The sequence below is a fragment of the Emydura macquarii genome, unplaced genomic scaffold, assembly GCF_026122565.2.
Source record: "Emydura macquarii macquarii isolate MOO-44397 ecotype Brisbane River unplaced genomic scaffold, CSIRO-AGI_Emac_v2 contig_2447, whole genome shotgun sequence".
NCBI classification, from domain to species: Eukaryota; Metazoa; Chordata; order Testudines; family Chelidae; genus Emydura; species Emydura macquarii.
The window spans coordinates 29,183-44,552 of record NW_027132584.1 but is presented as its reverse complement, the minus strand read 5'-3'; the positions used below and the strand labels follow the sequence as shown (position 1 = coordinate 44,552).

The following is a 15,370-nucleotide window of genomic DNA, read 5'->3' as shown; positions in this document are numbered from 1 at the left end:
AGGATCTTGAAAGTGAAGGGGTATATTACCTGTATAGCGCAAGCCTACTGCACTTTCTGTTTCTATTCTGCAGATACAAGGATGGCTATGATAGCTAATGAAGTTGGGAACTAATTTAACTAATAAATGTAAATTACCTACCCAAAAATCAATTATATAAAACAAGCTAGCCATTTAAAATTAAACATCTCTGGCTAAGTTATTTGTGTCACTCTAATATATTTTCTTTATTGTGAATGTGAACAGTAAGATGAATTTGTGAAGCTTTGAAAGTTTGTCTGAGAGAGGTAGCAAGCAAATGAATGTAAAAATGTAAAAGTTTTATCAGTGAATCAATATACCATAACTGCAAATAGAAAGGTGATGGTAGAGCAAACAATATGAAAAAAAATATGTTAAAAGCAAAAAAGTACCACTGCTAAAGTTATATTCCAAACTTTATTAAGATGAGAATAATTTTAGTCCTACATAAAATTACAGGAGATATTCAAAGTTATACAAAAGTCCAAGAAAACAAATAATTTTGAAAAATTTGATACACTTCAACGTTGCCTCATTTATCCGTTTCTGCCAGAAGTCTACCGAAGGGCTGTGGTTTCAAATGCAGAAGATGTAGAATCCCAGCTAAAAGTACTTCTTTAATGTTCCTTGATTAAGCTACTCCTGCTTTTGATGTACTTCTGTTTGTTCTGAAAGTGAATATTTAGCCTGCAAATGAATACGGTGGAACTCCTTTCACCCCTAGTCCAGTTATCTATTTAAAAATAATGCAGAGAGGAGAAGGGAGGGAGAGAGAGAGAGGATAACTGTGATGATTCATGTATCTCTCCTCAGAATAATTTTTCTAAAAGACTGTGTCCAACTTGATATCCCGCTATTTTCTACATTACAGCCCATTGCTAGCTGTTAATTACAACTTACTACTCTTTCCAAAGAACTGTAATTTCTAAGCCATGGTCCATTCTCCTGACAGCCCTCTTTCCAACACACATGGGCCTCAATCTGACAATTGAATGGTTATGGCTACAGAGATGTGCCAGCATGCAGCCAATTGCATGATCAGGGCTTTATATCCACAGGGTTTGTGTAACAGGCTGGCCTGCCCTAAAAGGGCAAGGAGGCCTGAGGCTAGCCAACCTTGTTCAGTCAGCCCTGCCAACAATTAGCTGCCTGCCAGCCTAAGGACTAATTGGGTCAGGGAGACAGCCTGAAACACCTGGGACTCAAAAGGACGAAGGAAACTCAGGGAAGAAGTTGGGCTCCAGTGAAAGGCCCTGAAGTAGGGTCTGGAAGAAACAAGGGATTCAGCCCTGTCTCCTAGAGCAGGAAGACTGAAAGGTAACCCAGAGCTGAGCCTATGAGGGGGCTCCAGGAAAGCAATCTGGGAGTCAGTACTCTATCCCAGAGGAGAAAGACTTAACAGTGGCCCAGAGGGCTGGGAACTGAGCCCAGAGGATGAGCCCAAAGAGGAACTAAGAGGGGCAAAAGAACTTTGTTTGGATGTCTGTTTCCCCAGAAGGGGACTGGTGCAGTGACCCAGCTAGAGTGCTAAGCCACATGAGCCCCGGAAACAGAAAACTCCAGTGAGGGGAAACTGAAGCAGAGGGAACCTGCAGCACCATATTTGGTAAGCAGAGGATGCTACAGAGCATCAGGCACTATGACACTCACCACTAAAAGAAACCCTAGCAAACTAAGTTATAAATAACTGTTGAGTAGATAACACATTGCCTCCTACTTGTCATTGATTACAACAAAACAAAAATTCTCTACCAGTTTTTACCCTGCTAATATTGGGAATTTTCTTAAAAGTAGTTTTTTTGTATGGAACATTATCATTAAACAGAACATTAGGTATGTCAGCACTGTTACAAGTTTAGAACTAGTCTACCACGTAAACATGAAAAGACTAACAATTTTCTAAATACAGCAATAGACACACAAAACAATTGAAAGTCAAAAAACGAAGAACCATCGTTTTAAGTGATATGGTATTTTCAGACTGACCCCAACTGCCTTGAAATCAAATGCATAAGAAAATTCTTTCTGGCCTTTAAAAGAAAGCAAATAATTTGATCACCTTGAAAATACCACCAGCCTGTGGTTCGTGAATTTTAAACCACTCATCATCCATTCCTTGACAGGCAGAACTCACATACAATTCAGAATAATCCTGTCCACCGAAACAGCAGGAAGTTGTTTTGTCAACAGGCAGCTTTACAGTCTGGATTCTTTTTCCTGGAGGGAAAAAAAACAGCTTTTTTGTTGGTTTATTTTCTACAGAGAATGTAACAAATTGCCAGTAACCAGTGTGGAACCATGTGCTGCACAGAAATATCAGGGGAGAGGAGGGTACTTGTGTGATTTAGTAGGCTGAGTGTGCGGCTGGGAAGAATTCTGAGTGACTCTGTCACTTACTCCCAATATAGCTTTTGGCAAGTTACTTAATCTCTAATTCCATAAATGGGGCCTGATCCAAAGACCAATGAAGACACTAGGCATCTTTCCATTTTGTTAATAAATATTAACCTTTTATTATTTTTGTATGTTAAACTCTCATAATTCTCTTACCTGTTACCCAAAATCTTTTTAATGTTGTGTCTCTATACGCAATTCTATCCTTAAACTGAACTTAGTGTGTGAGTAACACTCAGGAATGTATGTAATTAAGTATTGGGATGTACCTAATTATTCCCTGCCCCTCTCAAAATTAACGAAGGTTCCCTACAGAAATATGTTATGATAAACAAGACTGGGTAATTGATAAGCAGTGCTTATGATCCAATTATGTTCTGTGCCTGGTAAGAGGTATTTGTTATTGCAGATGTGTCCGTAATGAACGAAATGAAGACTCCTTGATAGAGGTTTTAACTCATTAGCAACTGCCTGTTGCCACACTTGTCAGTAATAATGACTGGATTAAAAATACCTTTGGGTTATTAATAAGGTAAACTGAGATACCAGAAAAGACATTCCATAAGTAATGAGATAAACTGAGATATCAAAACCTGTACACATTGTGGGAAAATAATTTTTCACTCCAAAAGGAATTTTTTTGTTTCATACCCTATAAAAGGAAAGATTCTGAGCATTAGATTGGGAATGAAAACTGCCAGCATTTCAGCAGTTTCAGAGGAAAGAAACAGGTTTTCAGCTTTTCACCATTCACAAAGACTGGCAAAGTGAATTATATAGTGCTGTATTCATCTTTGATAATCTTTCAATAATTCCAGTTGAACTTGTTATTTTGACATCTCATTATTATTATGATTAAATTCAAACACTCAAAAACAGACTTCAATGGACTCTGGATCAGACCCACATAACAAGAATGACAATGCGTAACTGAACTTTGCAGAGCGCGCAGATGTCTATATAATTATTACAGAGACATGGAAACTAACATGCCAGTGGTCCATTTAGCCAAGTATCCTGTTCCCGGTAGCAGCCAGTACCAGATGCTTCAAAAGAAGTTTTGAGAAACTCATAATGAACAATTATGGAAAAACCTGTCTGTAAAGGTGGAAATTCTTTCTAACCTCAGGCAGAAGTGCTTGTCTTAGGCCCTAAATCATGAGGGCCATTACGTATTTTTATCCTATCCACCATACAGATATTTCATACTTCTCTGGAATTCTGCTGAGCTCCTCTGTATTCCTGTGTTTCTTTTAAATACATTTTCTCTCTCTAACTCTCCCCCTCATTTATGTTGGTAATCCTTGCAAGTAGAAACAATGTAATGATGTATTGAAAGTACAAAAATGTATTTGATGCTGAAATACTTCAGGAGTGAAAACTCCTAGCTCCTTTGAAGTCGAAAGGAGCTTTGCCATGGACTTCATCAGGCCAAGATTTCACCCTTGTGTTTATTTAAAACAGATCATTTTGTTCACTACTTTACTTGCCAACAAGCCTTTTGCCTCACCCAACAAGCTACTCTTATTTCCTTTTCTAAATGAAGTACCAGCACAATCAGACCACAACAATGGTTACTTGGCTCATATTTGATAATCAAGTCCAAAAATGAGATTTCAGAAAAGAATGAGTGAGTACTTAGTTAATTTAGAACCAAGCAGTACGTAGAGTCAAACTGTGCAATTAAAATATTCCTTTAAAATATGTATTACCTTCTCTTTGTCAAAATAGAATTTCATAAGCCATCATGCTGCCCATTCAACTAGCTTTGTTAGGTCTCTCTGTAGTTCCTTACAGACTTTTCTAGGCTTGACTAAAACTTCCTCATACCTCTCAACCTGCCAAGTCCCGAATGTGGGAAGTTACACGTGACAAAGACAAAACAAGGGAGGCAAACGTGCACGCACACGAATTATTCATGCAAGAAAGTTAAAATGGTGTGGGATTCCTTAAAGAACTCTATAGCCTCAATTCCCTGATTATTTAGCGTGTAAATAATTTACATACTAAAAGTGAGTGGATACCACATGTGTGTGGAACACTGGTAACTTTTGTACATGTGCCAAAATGAGGTACTATCTAAATCAATTTGTGTCTTCAGCCATTTTTCCATTTTACTGTTTACCCCTTCTTCCAGACCATTTACCAATATAGTAAACACCAGGCCCAGACTGAAAAAATGTCAGAGACTGTGAATTCAAACAGGCTTGTACATGTACTATCAACCAAAGGCCAACAAATATGAGGAATCATAGAAACAGTTCAGCTATACTACCATCTAGAGGCAAGTTGGAAATGTACTGGTGCAGATTCTATTACATAATGAATGTGTAAAACCCATCTCAAACCTGTCAAGTTTGGTCGCTATCAGAACTCTTCAATAGATAAACATATAAAAAATGTGTAAACAGAAGCATCTTCTGTTCCTCATTTCCTTCAGCAATCATATCCTCTCCAATACAGTTAGCACGCTGATCACAAAGGTGACATATCCACAACTAGACTACCTTTTAAGAGGAAGAATTTTAAATGAAATAATCCCACCTAATTTTTGGTACTAATTAGCAAGAAAGCTGTAAATGTGTTTACAAAATTAGTATTGGAATGAGCATTTAACACAAGAGCTGTTCACCCACAGTAGATGAGTACAGCCACACTTCCAGAAAAGCACATGACCCAGTTGCCCCTTAGCTTATTTAATGCAAGATTTCAGTTCACCCTCTGTGAGGACTTACCTGTCTCAGGGTCTAGACGGATCACTCTTCCTCCATCATAACAGGCCACCCAGAGTTTGCCTTCTGTATCAATACACATTCCATCAGGGATGCTTTCTTCCTTTTCTAGCTTATACATACTCCTGCGATTGCCTACAAAAGGAAATTAATTAGCGTCATACACTAGGTGAGATAAAAAGTATTGTGATTGTGAGTTAACATTTTCCTCAGTCTTAGAATTAGCTAAGAAGGGTGATTTTCTAATGCTGCACTGAATCCAGCTCCCCACACTCCTGCAGAGGAGAGTGTATATAAAAGCTTTGCTGCTTGTCAGTTTGTTTTCCCAAATGGTTATTAGTCAGCTTGACAGTCTGTAACTGTTTGACTGTCAAAAGCACAATGATTATTTTTGGTGCGCTCTTCTGATGTGTCAACCATATTTTCCCCTTAACTATAAATTAGGGAACTACTGAATATATTATAAGAATTAATAATTTGTGTATTTTATAGGCTGTCTGGGCCATTTCAAAAACGGATTTTTTCAATCCACCTGAGAACTGGAGCCATCTCAATAAAGAGGTTCCTAGAACACATCACTAATTGTTGTTCAAACTCAAAGCTGACCTTCAAAATAAATAAATCAACAGAAAGTTAGGAATACCATGAACTCAAAGGGACACTGTCAATTTAAAAAAAAAAAAAAAAAATCTCACTACGTGAACATTTTACCAAGCTGCTGCGGGAAGCAGGTGACCCGCACAGTAGAGCTCTGATCCTCCAGGTCAGGGGTGCTGGACTCCAGACCTGTACTCCTCTCCTGCAGCAGGGCTTGGGCTCTCATCCCTGTCAGCCCCATTTTGTCATGGTTATTTTTAGTAAAAGTCAGGGACAGGTCATGGTTCTGTGAATTTTTATTTACTGCCCGTGACTTGTACTACATAGAACTGTGACAAAATCTTAACCTTAACTATATATAATTTAATAATGTCATAATATGACCCAACCCATCTAACGACTCTGGGCCTTCTTAGATGAGCTTTTTTTTTTTTTAACTTGGTTTCTGATAACTTGTTTTAAACAGGGTTTTGATGTCCAGCATCGGTGACGCCAAACCACATTTACACTAACTCCAAAAATGTGTTCCAGGACCACAGGTGTACGTTGGGCCTGGATCCCAAATGATTTTTGCTTACTAGTTGAAAGAAAAAACTGCACAGAAAAGTAACTTTAAAATATTTTAGCATAAGAAAAGAATTCATACAAATTTTTCCTGTGTGCAGGTCATAGTCAAAGGCATCCACAGAGTAGGACAGGCTATCAATGTAAAAGAAAGTCTTGTGATCCAGTGACCAATCCAAGCCATTAGAGATGTCCACCTGATCAAAGTGCTTCACTACAGAATGATCAGGGAAGAGTGTATACAGAGCACCTTGGTGTCTCTCTAGCACAGCAGGTCGAATCTCCTCAGCCATGGTACCTACAAGAATCACAGGGTCATTCATTTGAAAGCACAGCTCCACAGAAACCAAATACGCACCTTTTACAGAGACTGCCTCTGACATAAACTTCCCTCAAGCTTTGACTAAAAACATTCACAAAAGAGATTTAGTTAAAACCAAAAGGAAAAAGGCAAATTTGAGTATTTGCATTTAACAGAGGATGAGAAATAAAATTACGTAAAAAGATTAATTTAAAAATTGTGGCTGCAAAGGCGTTGAAGGCAATGATGTTAGCATTGTTAATTATCCAGTGTTTTCAAAAATTAATATGGTGATCACAATTTAATGCCCCTTCCTCCCCCCCCCCCCCCAAAAAAAAAACCCCACAAACAAAGAAAAGAATATTTTATATATCTGAGACATAGGAAAGAAACAGCAGTAACTCTTCAGAATCGGGGCTACAAACATCTTAAAATTTTAAATGACAAGTTATGCCACAAATATAGAGCACACCCCTGAGCAGCCAGCCTCAGTCCCCATTTAGACAGTGCTAGGTTGAGGAAAGAATTCTTCCCTCAACCTAGCTATTGCCTCTCAGGGAGGAGGATTACCTTCAGCGATAGAAGAATCCCTCCTACTGAAGTAGGTAGTGTCTACACTGAAGCATTGCAGCATCTGGAGTGCTGGAGCAATTGTTATAGTGTTGAGTGCTGAGAACCACAGAACCAAACTGTAGGCCCTGTATATCAGGGCACCACTGTGGGAGTGTATCATTTATACACTGACCTGATGGCTACTTAAGTGGAAATTTACAGCAGGCCTGATGGTGGACACCGGGTCAAGTGAGGCTGCATACAGGGAAGCTGGAAGGTAGCCACTTTCACTCAGGCGCCTCACTGGCGGCGAGTTCCGCGGACTTGGCTGCCATCCACTAGATAGTAGAAAGTATCCAAGGTCGTAAACAAGAGAGTTATTTAAAATAAGAAGCCACCAATAATATGTAAGCTGTTCCCGTGTGAAGCAGGTGAAATTATATAATAGCCAATCAGCAACTGCGTGATTATTGTAAGCAAAGGTGATTAAAAGGTATATAAGCTGGAAAGCAAAATGGAATAAACGATTCTGCTTGCAATCATATTGGTTGTTGTGCTTTATCCGTCCCGCATCCTCTGCTACCAGCATTGGAACCCAACACACCACTTCAAGCCATCACCTGTAGTTCCAGCACCTATATGCAGTGTAGTGTTTTAAGAGTAGACAAACCCTTCTATACTGCAAGTCACAAAACTGAAGAGACTATACATTTCCAAAGACAAAGACTACAGTCTACTGCATCTTTAGTGTACAATGTGCTGTGTCTATGTTCTTCCAGAAACTAAGAGTTTGTCTTCCATCAACCTAGCACCGTCTACACAGGGTCAGCTTAAGTATGCTGCTCAAGAGCATGGATTTTTCACCCATGAGAGTCTTAGTTAAACCAGTTAGACCAGGCCTAAGCTGCAAGTATTAGAGAGTCAAGCTGCATTTTTCTTTCTTTGCTATCCTCTCTTTCTCCTTCTCTGCGTGCATTTGTTCTGTCTAGAGAAAAACAGCATTGAACTTTAACAAAACTTGAGAAGTGAAAGCTATCACCTCACACTGACCCTCCATCCTCCCTCACCACCCAAGGACATTTAATACCTTTTGAGAAACTTTCAAATAACTTTTCCCTCCCCACCATTTAAAAGAGTCTATCAAGGGATATGTTAAAAGAAAGACTTGGGTTTTAAACGTTGTGATTTTTTTCCTTTACTTCATATGCATGGTTATTAAATGTTAGCGAGTTTTGTTTGGTGGTGAACAACAAGGAAAACTGAGGTCCTGGCAACTGAATCCTGAACCCAAATTACCGTTAATGTTGTGGCAATATGAAAAGAAAGAAAAACATAACTGAAAAATCGTAATAATCCAAAACCTCTATCCGATCCTTACAAATGACACAATTACAACATTGTAGTGTTACAGCATTGAGGGGACCAAGCTGTGTTTTTGATCTTGTATCTGAATCATGCTACAGGAGAAGACAAGAAAATATTTGGCATGTTTCCCCTTGATTTCAGATGTTTGCTATGGACAGAGTAAGGAAACTGTTACTACATTTTTAAAATAAATAGACTTTTTAAAAATTGTGTATCCATTTTCTAAATAAAATATTGAATTTCTAGATCATCTTGAATGTTTGTTAATATTGTAAAGAAACAGTGAAAGCTGCTTATGTATTTGGTTATTTGAAAGCACTGCAGATTGTTGATACTGGACACTTAGTGAATACCAGCGAGACACGGTACGCCCGATTTGCAGATCAATAAGGTTTAATGTGCAAGGTTTTTTATAGATATACTAGCTGAATACAAAGCCTAAAATTAACTACAATATATCATATTCACTAAGTCTGGAGAGCTAAGCAGTTACTCAGATGGCTGTATACAGGAACGGCTTTCTTCAGAAGGAGAACAGAGCTACACTTGTTCTACATGCCCCCACAAGTGGTGTGCAGCACTGGTTTAACTCATCATACAATAATCAACATGCTTCTCAGGCCCAGCAAAAACATTACAATGCAACTATCATCAGAGCTGAATAGTTATTTATTGGGATGTTGGTTTGTCTCTGTAATTTTTTGTTATTTTTAAATGGCACAATTTAATAAACTTTAATCCATTCCAAAAAGCCATTAGCATTCATTATTGTGAAAACAAAATAATATGCACGTGAATTTCATGCATGGGGTAGATCATCTAACCTGTCTAGTATGAAAGAAAACGTGCTTACATGGATAATTTAAAATGGTAAGTAATAGGGTTGCCTTTTTTGTGCAATTTTATTAAACATGAATCTGTATTGTAAGGAACTGATGCCAGTTCACAAAGGTCTCGTTAACTTAGTTTGTCCATCAGTAATACTTGCAAACTAAGCAAGCCTAGTTCCCTCAGTGTCTCCTTGTAAGTCAGGTGCTCCAGCCCACTAATCATTTTCGTTGCCCTCTGCTGGACACTCTCCAATTTGTCCACATACTTCCTGCAGTGGGGGAACCCAAAACTCCAAACATGGCCTCAACAATGCCGAATAGAGGGGAATAGTCACTTCCCTCGATCTGCTGGCAATGCTTCTACTAATGCAGCCCAATATACCATTAACCTTCTTGACAATCAGGGCACACTGTTGACTCATCTCCAGTTTCTTGTAACACCCAGGTCTTTTTCTGCAGAACTGCTGCATAGCCAGTCAGTCTGCAGTCTGTAGTAGTGTATGGGATTCTTCTGTCCTAAGTTCAGGACTCTGCATTTGTCTTAGTTGTTCTTCATCAGATTTCTTTTGGCTCAATCCTCCAATTTGTCGAGGTCACTCTGTATCCTATCCCTACCTTCCAGGATATCTACCACTCCCCCTAGCTTAGTGTCATCTGCAAACTTGCTGAGGGTGCAATCTACCCCATCCTCCAGATCATTAATGAAGATGTTGAACAAAACCGGCCCCAGGACCGACACCTGGAGTGCTCTGCCTGTTACCAGCTGCCAGCTAGACATGGAGCCATTGATCACTACCCGTTGAGCCTGATGATCTAGCCAGCTCTCTATCCATATTATAGTCCATTCATCCAACGCATACTTCTTTAACTTGCTGATAAGAATACTGTGGGAGACAGTATCAAAAGCTTTGCTAAAGTCAAGGTACATCACGTCCACCGCTTTCCCCACATCCACAGAGCCAGTCACCTCTTCGTAGAAGGCAATCAGGTTAGTCAGGCATGACTTGCCCTTGGTGAATCCATGTTGACTGTTCCTGATCCCCTTCCTCCCTTCCAAGTACCTTAAAATGGATATCTTGAGGACCTGCTCCATGATTTTTCCAGGGATCGAGGTGAGGCTGACCGGTCTGTAGTTCCCTGGATCCTCTTTCCTCCCTTTCTTGAAGATGGGCACTATATTTGCCTTTTTCCAGTCATCAGGGACCTCCCCCAGTTTCCACAAGCTTTCAGAGATAATAGGCAATGGCTCTGAAATCACCTCAGCTAACTCCCTCAGCACCCTCAGATGCATTGCGTCTGGCCCCATGGACTTGTGTATGTCCAATTTTCTAAATAGTCCTGAACCTGTTCCTTCAGCACTGAGGGATGTTCACCTCCTCCCCATTCTGTGCTGCCTACCTCTGTAGTATGGGAGCTGACCTTGTCTGTGAAGACAGAGGCAAAAAAGGCATTGAGTACCTCAGCTTTCTCCACATCCTCTGTCACTAGGTTGCTTCCCCCATTCTGTAAGAGGCCCACACTTTCCCTAATCTTCCTCTTGTTGGTAACATACCTGTGGAAACCCTTCATGTCCCTTGCTAGATGTAACTCCAATTGCGCTTTGGCCTTCCTCATTTCATTCCTGCATGTTCGAGCAGTATTTTTATAATCCTCCCTAGTCATCTGACCAAGCTTCCACTTCTTGTAAGCTTCTTTTTTGTGTTTAAGCTCACCAAAGACTTCTTGTTAAGCCAAGCTGGGCATCTACCATATTTGCTATTCTTTCTGCACATCGGGATGGTTTGTTCCTGTGCCCTCAATAAGGTTTCTTTAAAATACAGCCAGCTCTCTGGGATTCCTTTCCCCCTCATATTAGCCTCCCAGGGAATCCTGCCCATCAGCTCCCTGAGGGAGTCAAAGTCTGCTTTTCTGAAGTCCATGGTCCGTATCCTGCTGTTCTCCTTTCTTCCTTTTGTCAGGATCCTGATCTCTACCATCTCATGGTCACTGCTGCCTAGGTTACCACCCACTTCTACTTCCCCTACCAAATCTTTCCTCTTTGTGTGCAGCAGCTCAAGAGAAGCACAGCCCCTAGTTGGTTGCTCCAGAACTTGCACCAGAAAGTGTCCTGCCTAGCTTGTGTGTCCTGCCTAGCTTGCCATAGCTAACAGAGCTAGAATATTACGGGATAGCTCAGCCAGTTCTGTCTGGTCTTGAGTTGGAGAATAAACTCAGTCTGTGTCTGTTTACCTGTTTCTGTGTCCTTGTCTGCTGGGTTCTCTCTGAGTGCAAGTAACTTCCAAATATCCAAACATAACAAAGTGGCGACGAGGACGATGGACCTGTGCTTGTACTGCCACTGGCAAGAAGCAAAAGTAAAACATAAGGAAAACTGTTTGCCATTCTGTGGAGTGCGCTGTTCATGCTGACGGTAGAAACCAAAAGCAAAGCAGACAGACTGGAAACGGGGAGGAAGAAGTGCTAGTAAAAGGAAATTACTAGTAATTGTGTGTGAACGAGCCCCAACACATGTGAATAAAAGACACTAAAGAAAAAAATGGCTACACTTACTGCGCCCCTGGGGCATTTTGATGAAACTGTGGAGCAATGGAGCTCATATACTGAGCGTTTTGAGTTTTTTGTCATTGCAAATGGAATTCAAGATAAGAAGGTGGCAACTTTCTTAGGTGTTCTGGGAGCTAAAACATTTAGTTTGCTGCACAGCTTATTGCAACCTGACAGGACAAGCTCAAAACCTTAGTGACATTGTGAAAATCCTGGAGGCACATTTTCCCCCAAAACCACTGGTAATTACAGAGAGATTTAGGTTGTACAAAAGGAATCAAGAAGAAGGTGAAACAACTGCCCAATATGTAGCAGCTCCTAAGAAGCTTGCTGAGCACTGTGAATTTAATGATGTATTAAATGACACCCTGAATGATAGGTTAGTCTGCCGTCTGTGCAGTGAAGCAATACAGAAGTGCCAGTTCACAGAGGCCAAGCTCACCTTGCAGAAGGCTATTGAAATTGCAGTTTCCATGGAACTGGAAGCAAAGGAAGCACAATTAAATGTATCACCCAGACTGCACAAGGTGTCACAAGAACATACCAACAAGACAGTAGGGAGCCGGGAACATTACCACTGTGGAATGCCTGGTCACCATGCATCGGAATGCTGCTGTAAAGGCCTAGTGTGTCGACAATGTGGCAAAAAGGGACACATTGACTTCTTATGTTTGCAGGCATGCTCATTCCCTTGTTTAGTTAGTGTTCTGTTCCATTAAGGGGTGGGAATATGTTATGTTTTTTTGTTTCCTGCCTAGCTTGCTGTAGCTAACAGAGCTAGAATATTATGAGATAGCTCAGCCAGTTCTGTCTGGTCTTGAGTTGGAGAATAAACTCCGTGTGTGTATTTACCTGTCTCTCTATCCCTGTCTACTGAGTTCTCTCTGAAGGCAAGTAACTTTCAAATATCCAAACACAACATAACCACTAACAGAGAACTTTAGCTGCCTACACTCAAAAAGATTTCAGACAGTTAGCAATATTCCCCTGAAACTCAGGATGGGACTCTCATCCCCAATGTCCTGTTTTCTAGGTCTGTAGGTTTTGTGTTTTAAGCACACCTTTGTCACTGTTTTTCTTGTTAAACTTTTAAACTTTATTTGATATGATTAAACATGGCCTATTTAGCAAAAAGAATACACAAAACTTTTAAATTGAGAGGAAAAAAGTCAAGAAAGGGGTACGGGGATGCTTCTTCAAATATCCAGTGCATGAGTTTATCTTCAATCCAAAAAGCAAACTAACACTTCTTCTTCAAGTGCTTGCTCATGTCCATTCCACTGTAGGTGTATGCACACCTCCATGAATGCTTCCCAGAACTTTTTTCCACTTAGCTGATCCTGTAGGGCCAGCTCCAGTGCCCCCTGGAGTCCCGCGCACATAGCGCGGTATATGAGGTGCTGCCCGCCTTACACCCCCTCAGTTCCTTCTTTCCGCCTGTGAGGGTTGCTGGAACTAGCCTTGCTCACAGCAAGTACTATTTCCCTTGTTTGGACTTGTTTTGTATTCTGAGTTTAGTTTTAGTTAATTAAGTAGTTGTTAAGTGTTGTTAAGTGTAGTTAGAGATAAGGCAGTCCCTGCCGGGACTTCGCGCAGCCAGGCCATGCCTCGGTCACTGGGCTTCAAGCCGTGTGCCTCCTGCGGGAAGGCCTCCCCACTCAGCGACCCCACAACAACTGCCTTAAGTGCCTGGGGGAAGCCCACAAATAGGACAAGTGCAACATCTATGAAGTTTTAAAACCAAAGACTCAAAAGAACCGAGAAATCCGGTTGAAAGCCCTACTGATGGAGGCAGCTCTCCGCCCGGCATCTAAGCCAACCCGCTCCGCCTTGGTACAGAGTATGGCATCGGTACAGAGCGCACCGTTGGCACTGCCAATGACTCGGCACCATGCACCATTGCCAGTACTGAAGAAGAAGAGGAAGCAGCGTGCAGAGTATGGACACTCCCCTGTGCCATTGGTACGGATGGGGTTGAGGGTGGAGATGCACCTAACTCGGCCCGGCGAGATCCTTTCTCGGTGCCTGCATCTCCGGTTAGGGAGCCTCCCCCAACTCCTGGGAGTGGGAGAGGTCCCCTGCCGATGCCATCGATGCCGGAGGCTTTTCAGGCGGCAAGAGCCTTGCTGGCCTTGCCTCCGCGGCTCCGCGGCCCCCTCTCTCCCCCCCCCCCCCCGCTGAGGGAGAAGGGACCGATGTCACAGAGGAAACCCGCGTTGGGTTCCCCTGAAAGGCGGAGGAGATCTGCATATTAGTCACCTATAGTGGAATGGACATGAGCAAGCATTTGAAGAAGAAAACAAGGTTATTTACCAGTAAATGCTGTTCTTCAAGATGTGTTGCTCATGTCCATTCCACAACCCACCCCCATCCTTGCTGCCGGAGTTGGCAGAAAGAAGGGACTGAGGGGGCATAGGGCCCGCAGCGCCTCATATACCGTGGCATGTGCACAGGGCTCCAGGGGATGCTGGAGCCAGCCCTCCGGGATCAGCTAAAGGGAAAAAAGTTCCGGGAACCGTGCATGGAGGCGTGCACACACCTATGGTGGAATGGACATGAGCAACACATCTCGAAGAACAGCAGCTCTGGTACTGCAGTACTGGTAAGTAACCTTGTTTTTTTTAAAGAGCTCCTTTAAACATGTCTTTTATGTTTTATTTTATTATTGTAAAACCCCAACCCTGCCTGTGCTAAAGCATAACCACTAACAAAGAAAGCCTGCCTACAGAACTGTTTCACTAAAAAAGATTTCAAACAGTTATCCATATTCCCCTAAAACTTTATGTTAGAATGAAGAGGAGGTGAGGAGTGCCTCATTTTAAAATCTTGGTTAAGGAAAAATGCATTCTATAAACACCTTCTAATTGATCTAGAGTGGTTTGCTCCTAAGGCTCGCCCCCTCAGCCCCAGAACAGCTATTATTTCACTACAGGCAGTAGTCAGGGTAGGTTGCTTGCTCACTAACAAAAAAAGCTCTCTCTCTCTCTCTTCTCAGAATAATTTCATAAACCTTTTGCTTTACCCTTCATTACCTCTTTCATAAGCCTTTAAACTATCTTTATTTTATTTTATTTTATTTGCCTCTATTTCAAAACAACCGTTTTTCTAAAAAATTTTTAAAACCTGTCTTTTCTCTTTACCCAGTGCTTACAAAAAATTTCATTTCAAAATACCCCTTCTTATTTTTCCTCTTTTTTCTCTGCTTTAAAAACTCTCTCTCAATGAAGCAGAGAATTCTTTAATTTCAAAATTAATTTCTTTAGTTCAAATTAACCCTTATTTTTAATCTTTTTAAAATTTTTCCCTCTTTTCTTCTTCTTTCTGCTTTAAAATCTCTCTCAACCTAGCAGAGCATTATTTAATTTCAATATTATTTCAAATTAACCCTTATTTTTTTAAAAAATTCCTTAAATTCTATATTTTAAATTTTCCTCTTTTCTCTCTCTCTCTCTCTCTCTCTGTCTAAAACG

General features: G+C 41.0%; 1 protein-coding gene across 1 annotated transcript; it reads right to left on the bottom strand.

The window, feature by feature from the left end:
• Positions 1-2,080: 2,080 nt before the first annotated feature.
• Positions 2,081-6,863, bottom strand: LOC137162638 (regucalcin-like; the record flags this gene model as incomplete). Its single annotated transcript, XM_067562540.1, has 3 exons — positions 6,391-6,863; positions 5,151-5,282; positions 2,081-2,238 (listed from the first exon to the last, which is right to left on the bottom strand). Coding segments are annotated over exons 1-3 (591 nt in total), but the record flags the coding sequence as incomplete, so codon positions are not given.
• Positions 6,864-15,370: the final 8,507 nt, after the last annotated feature.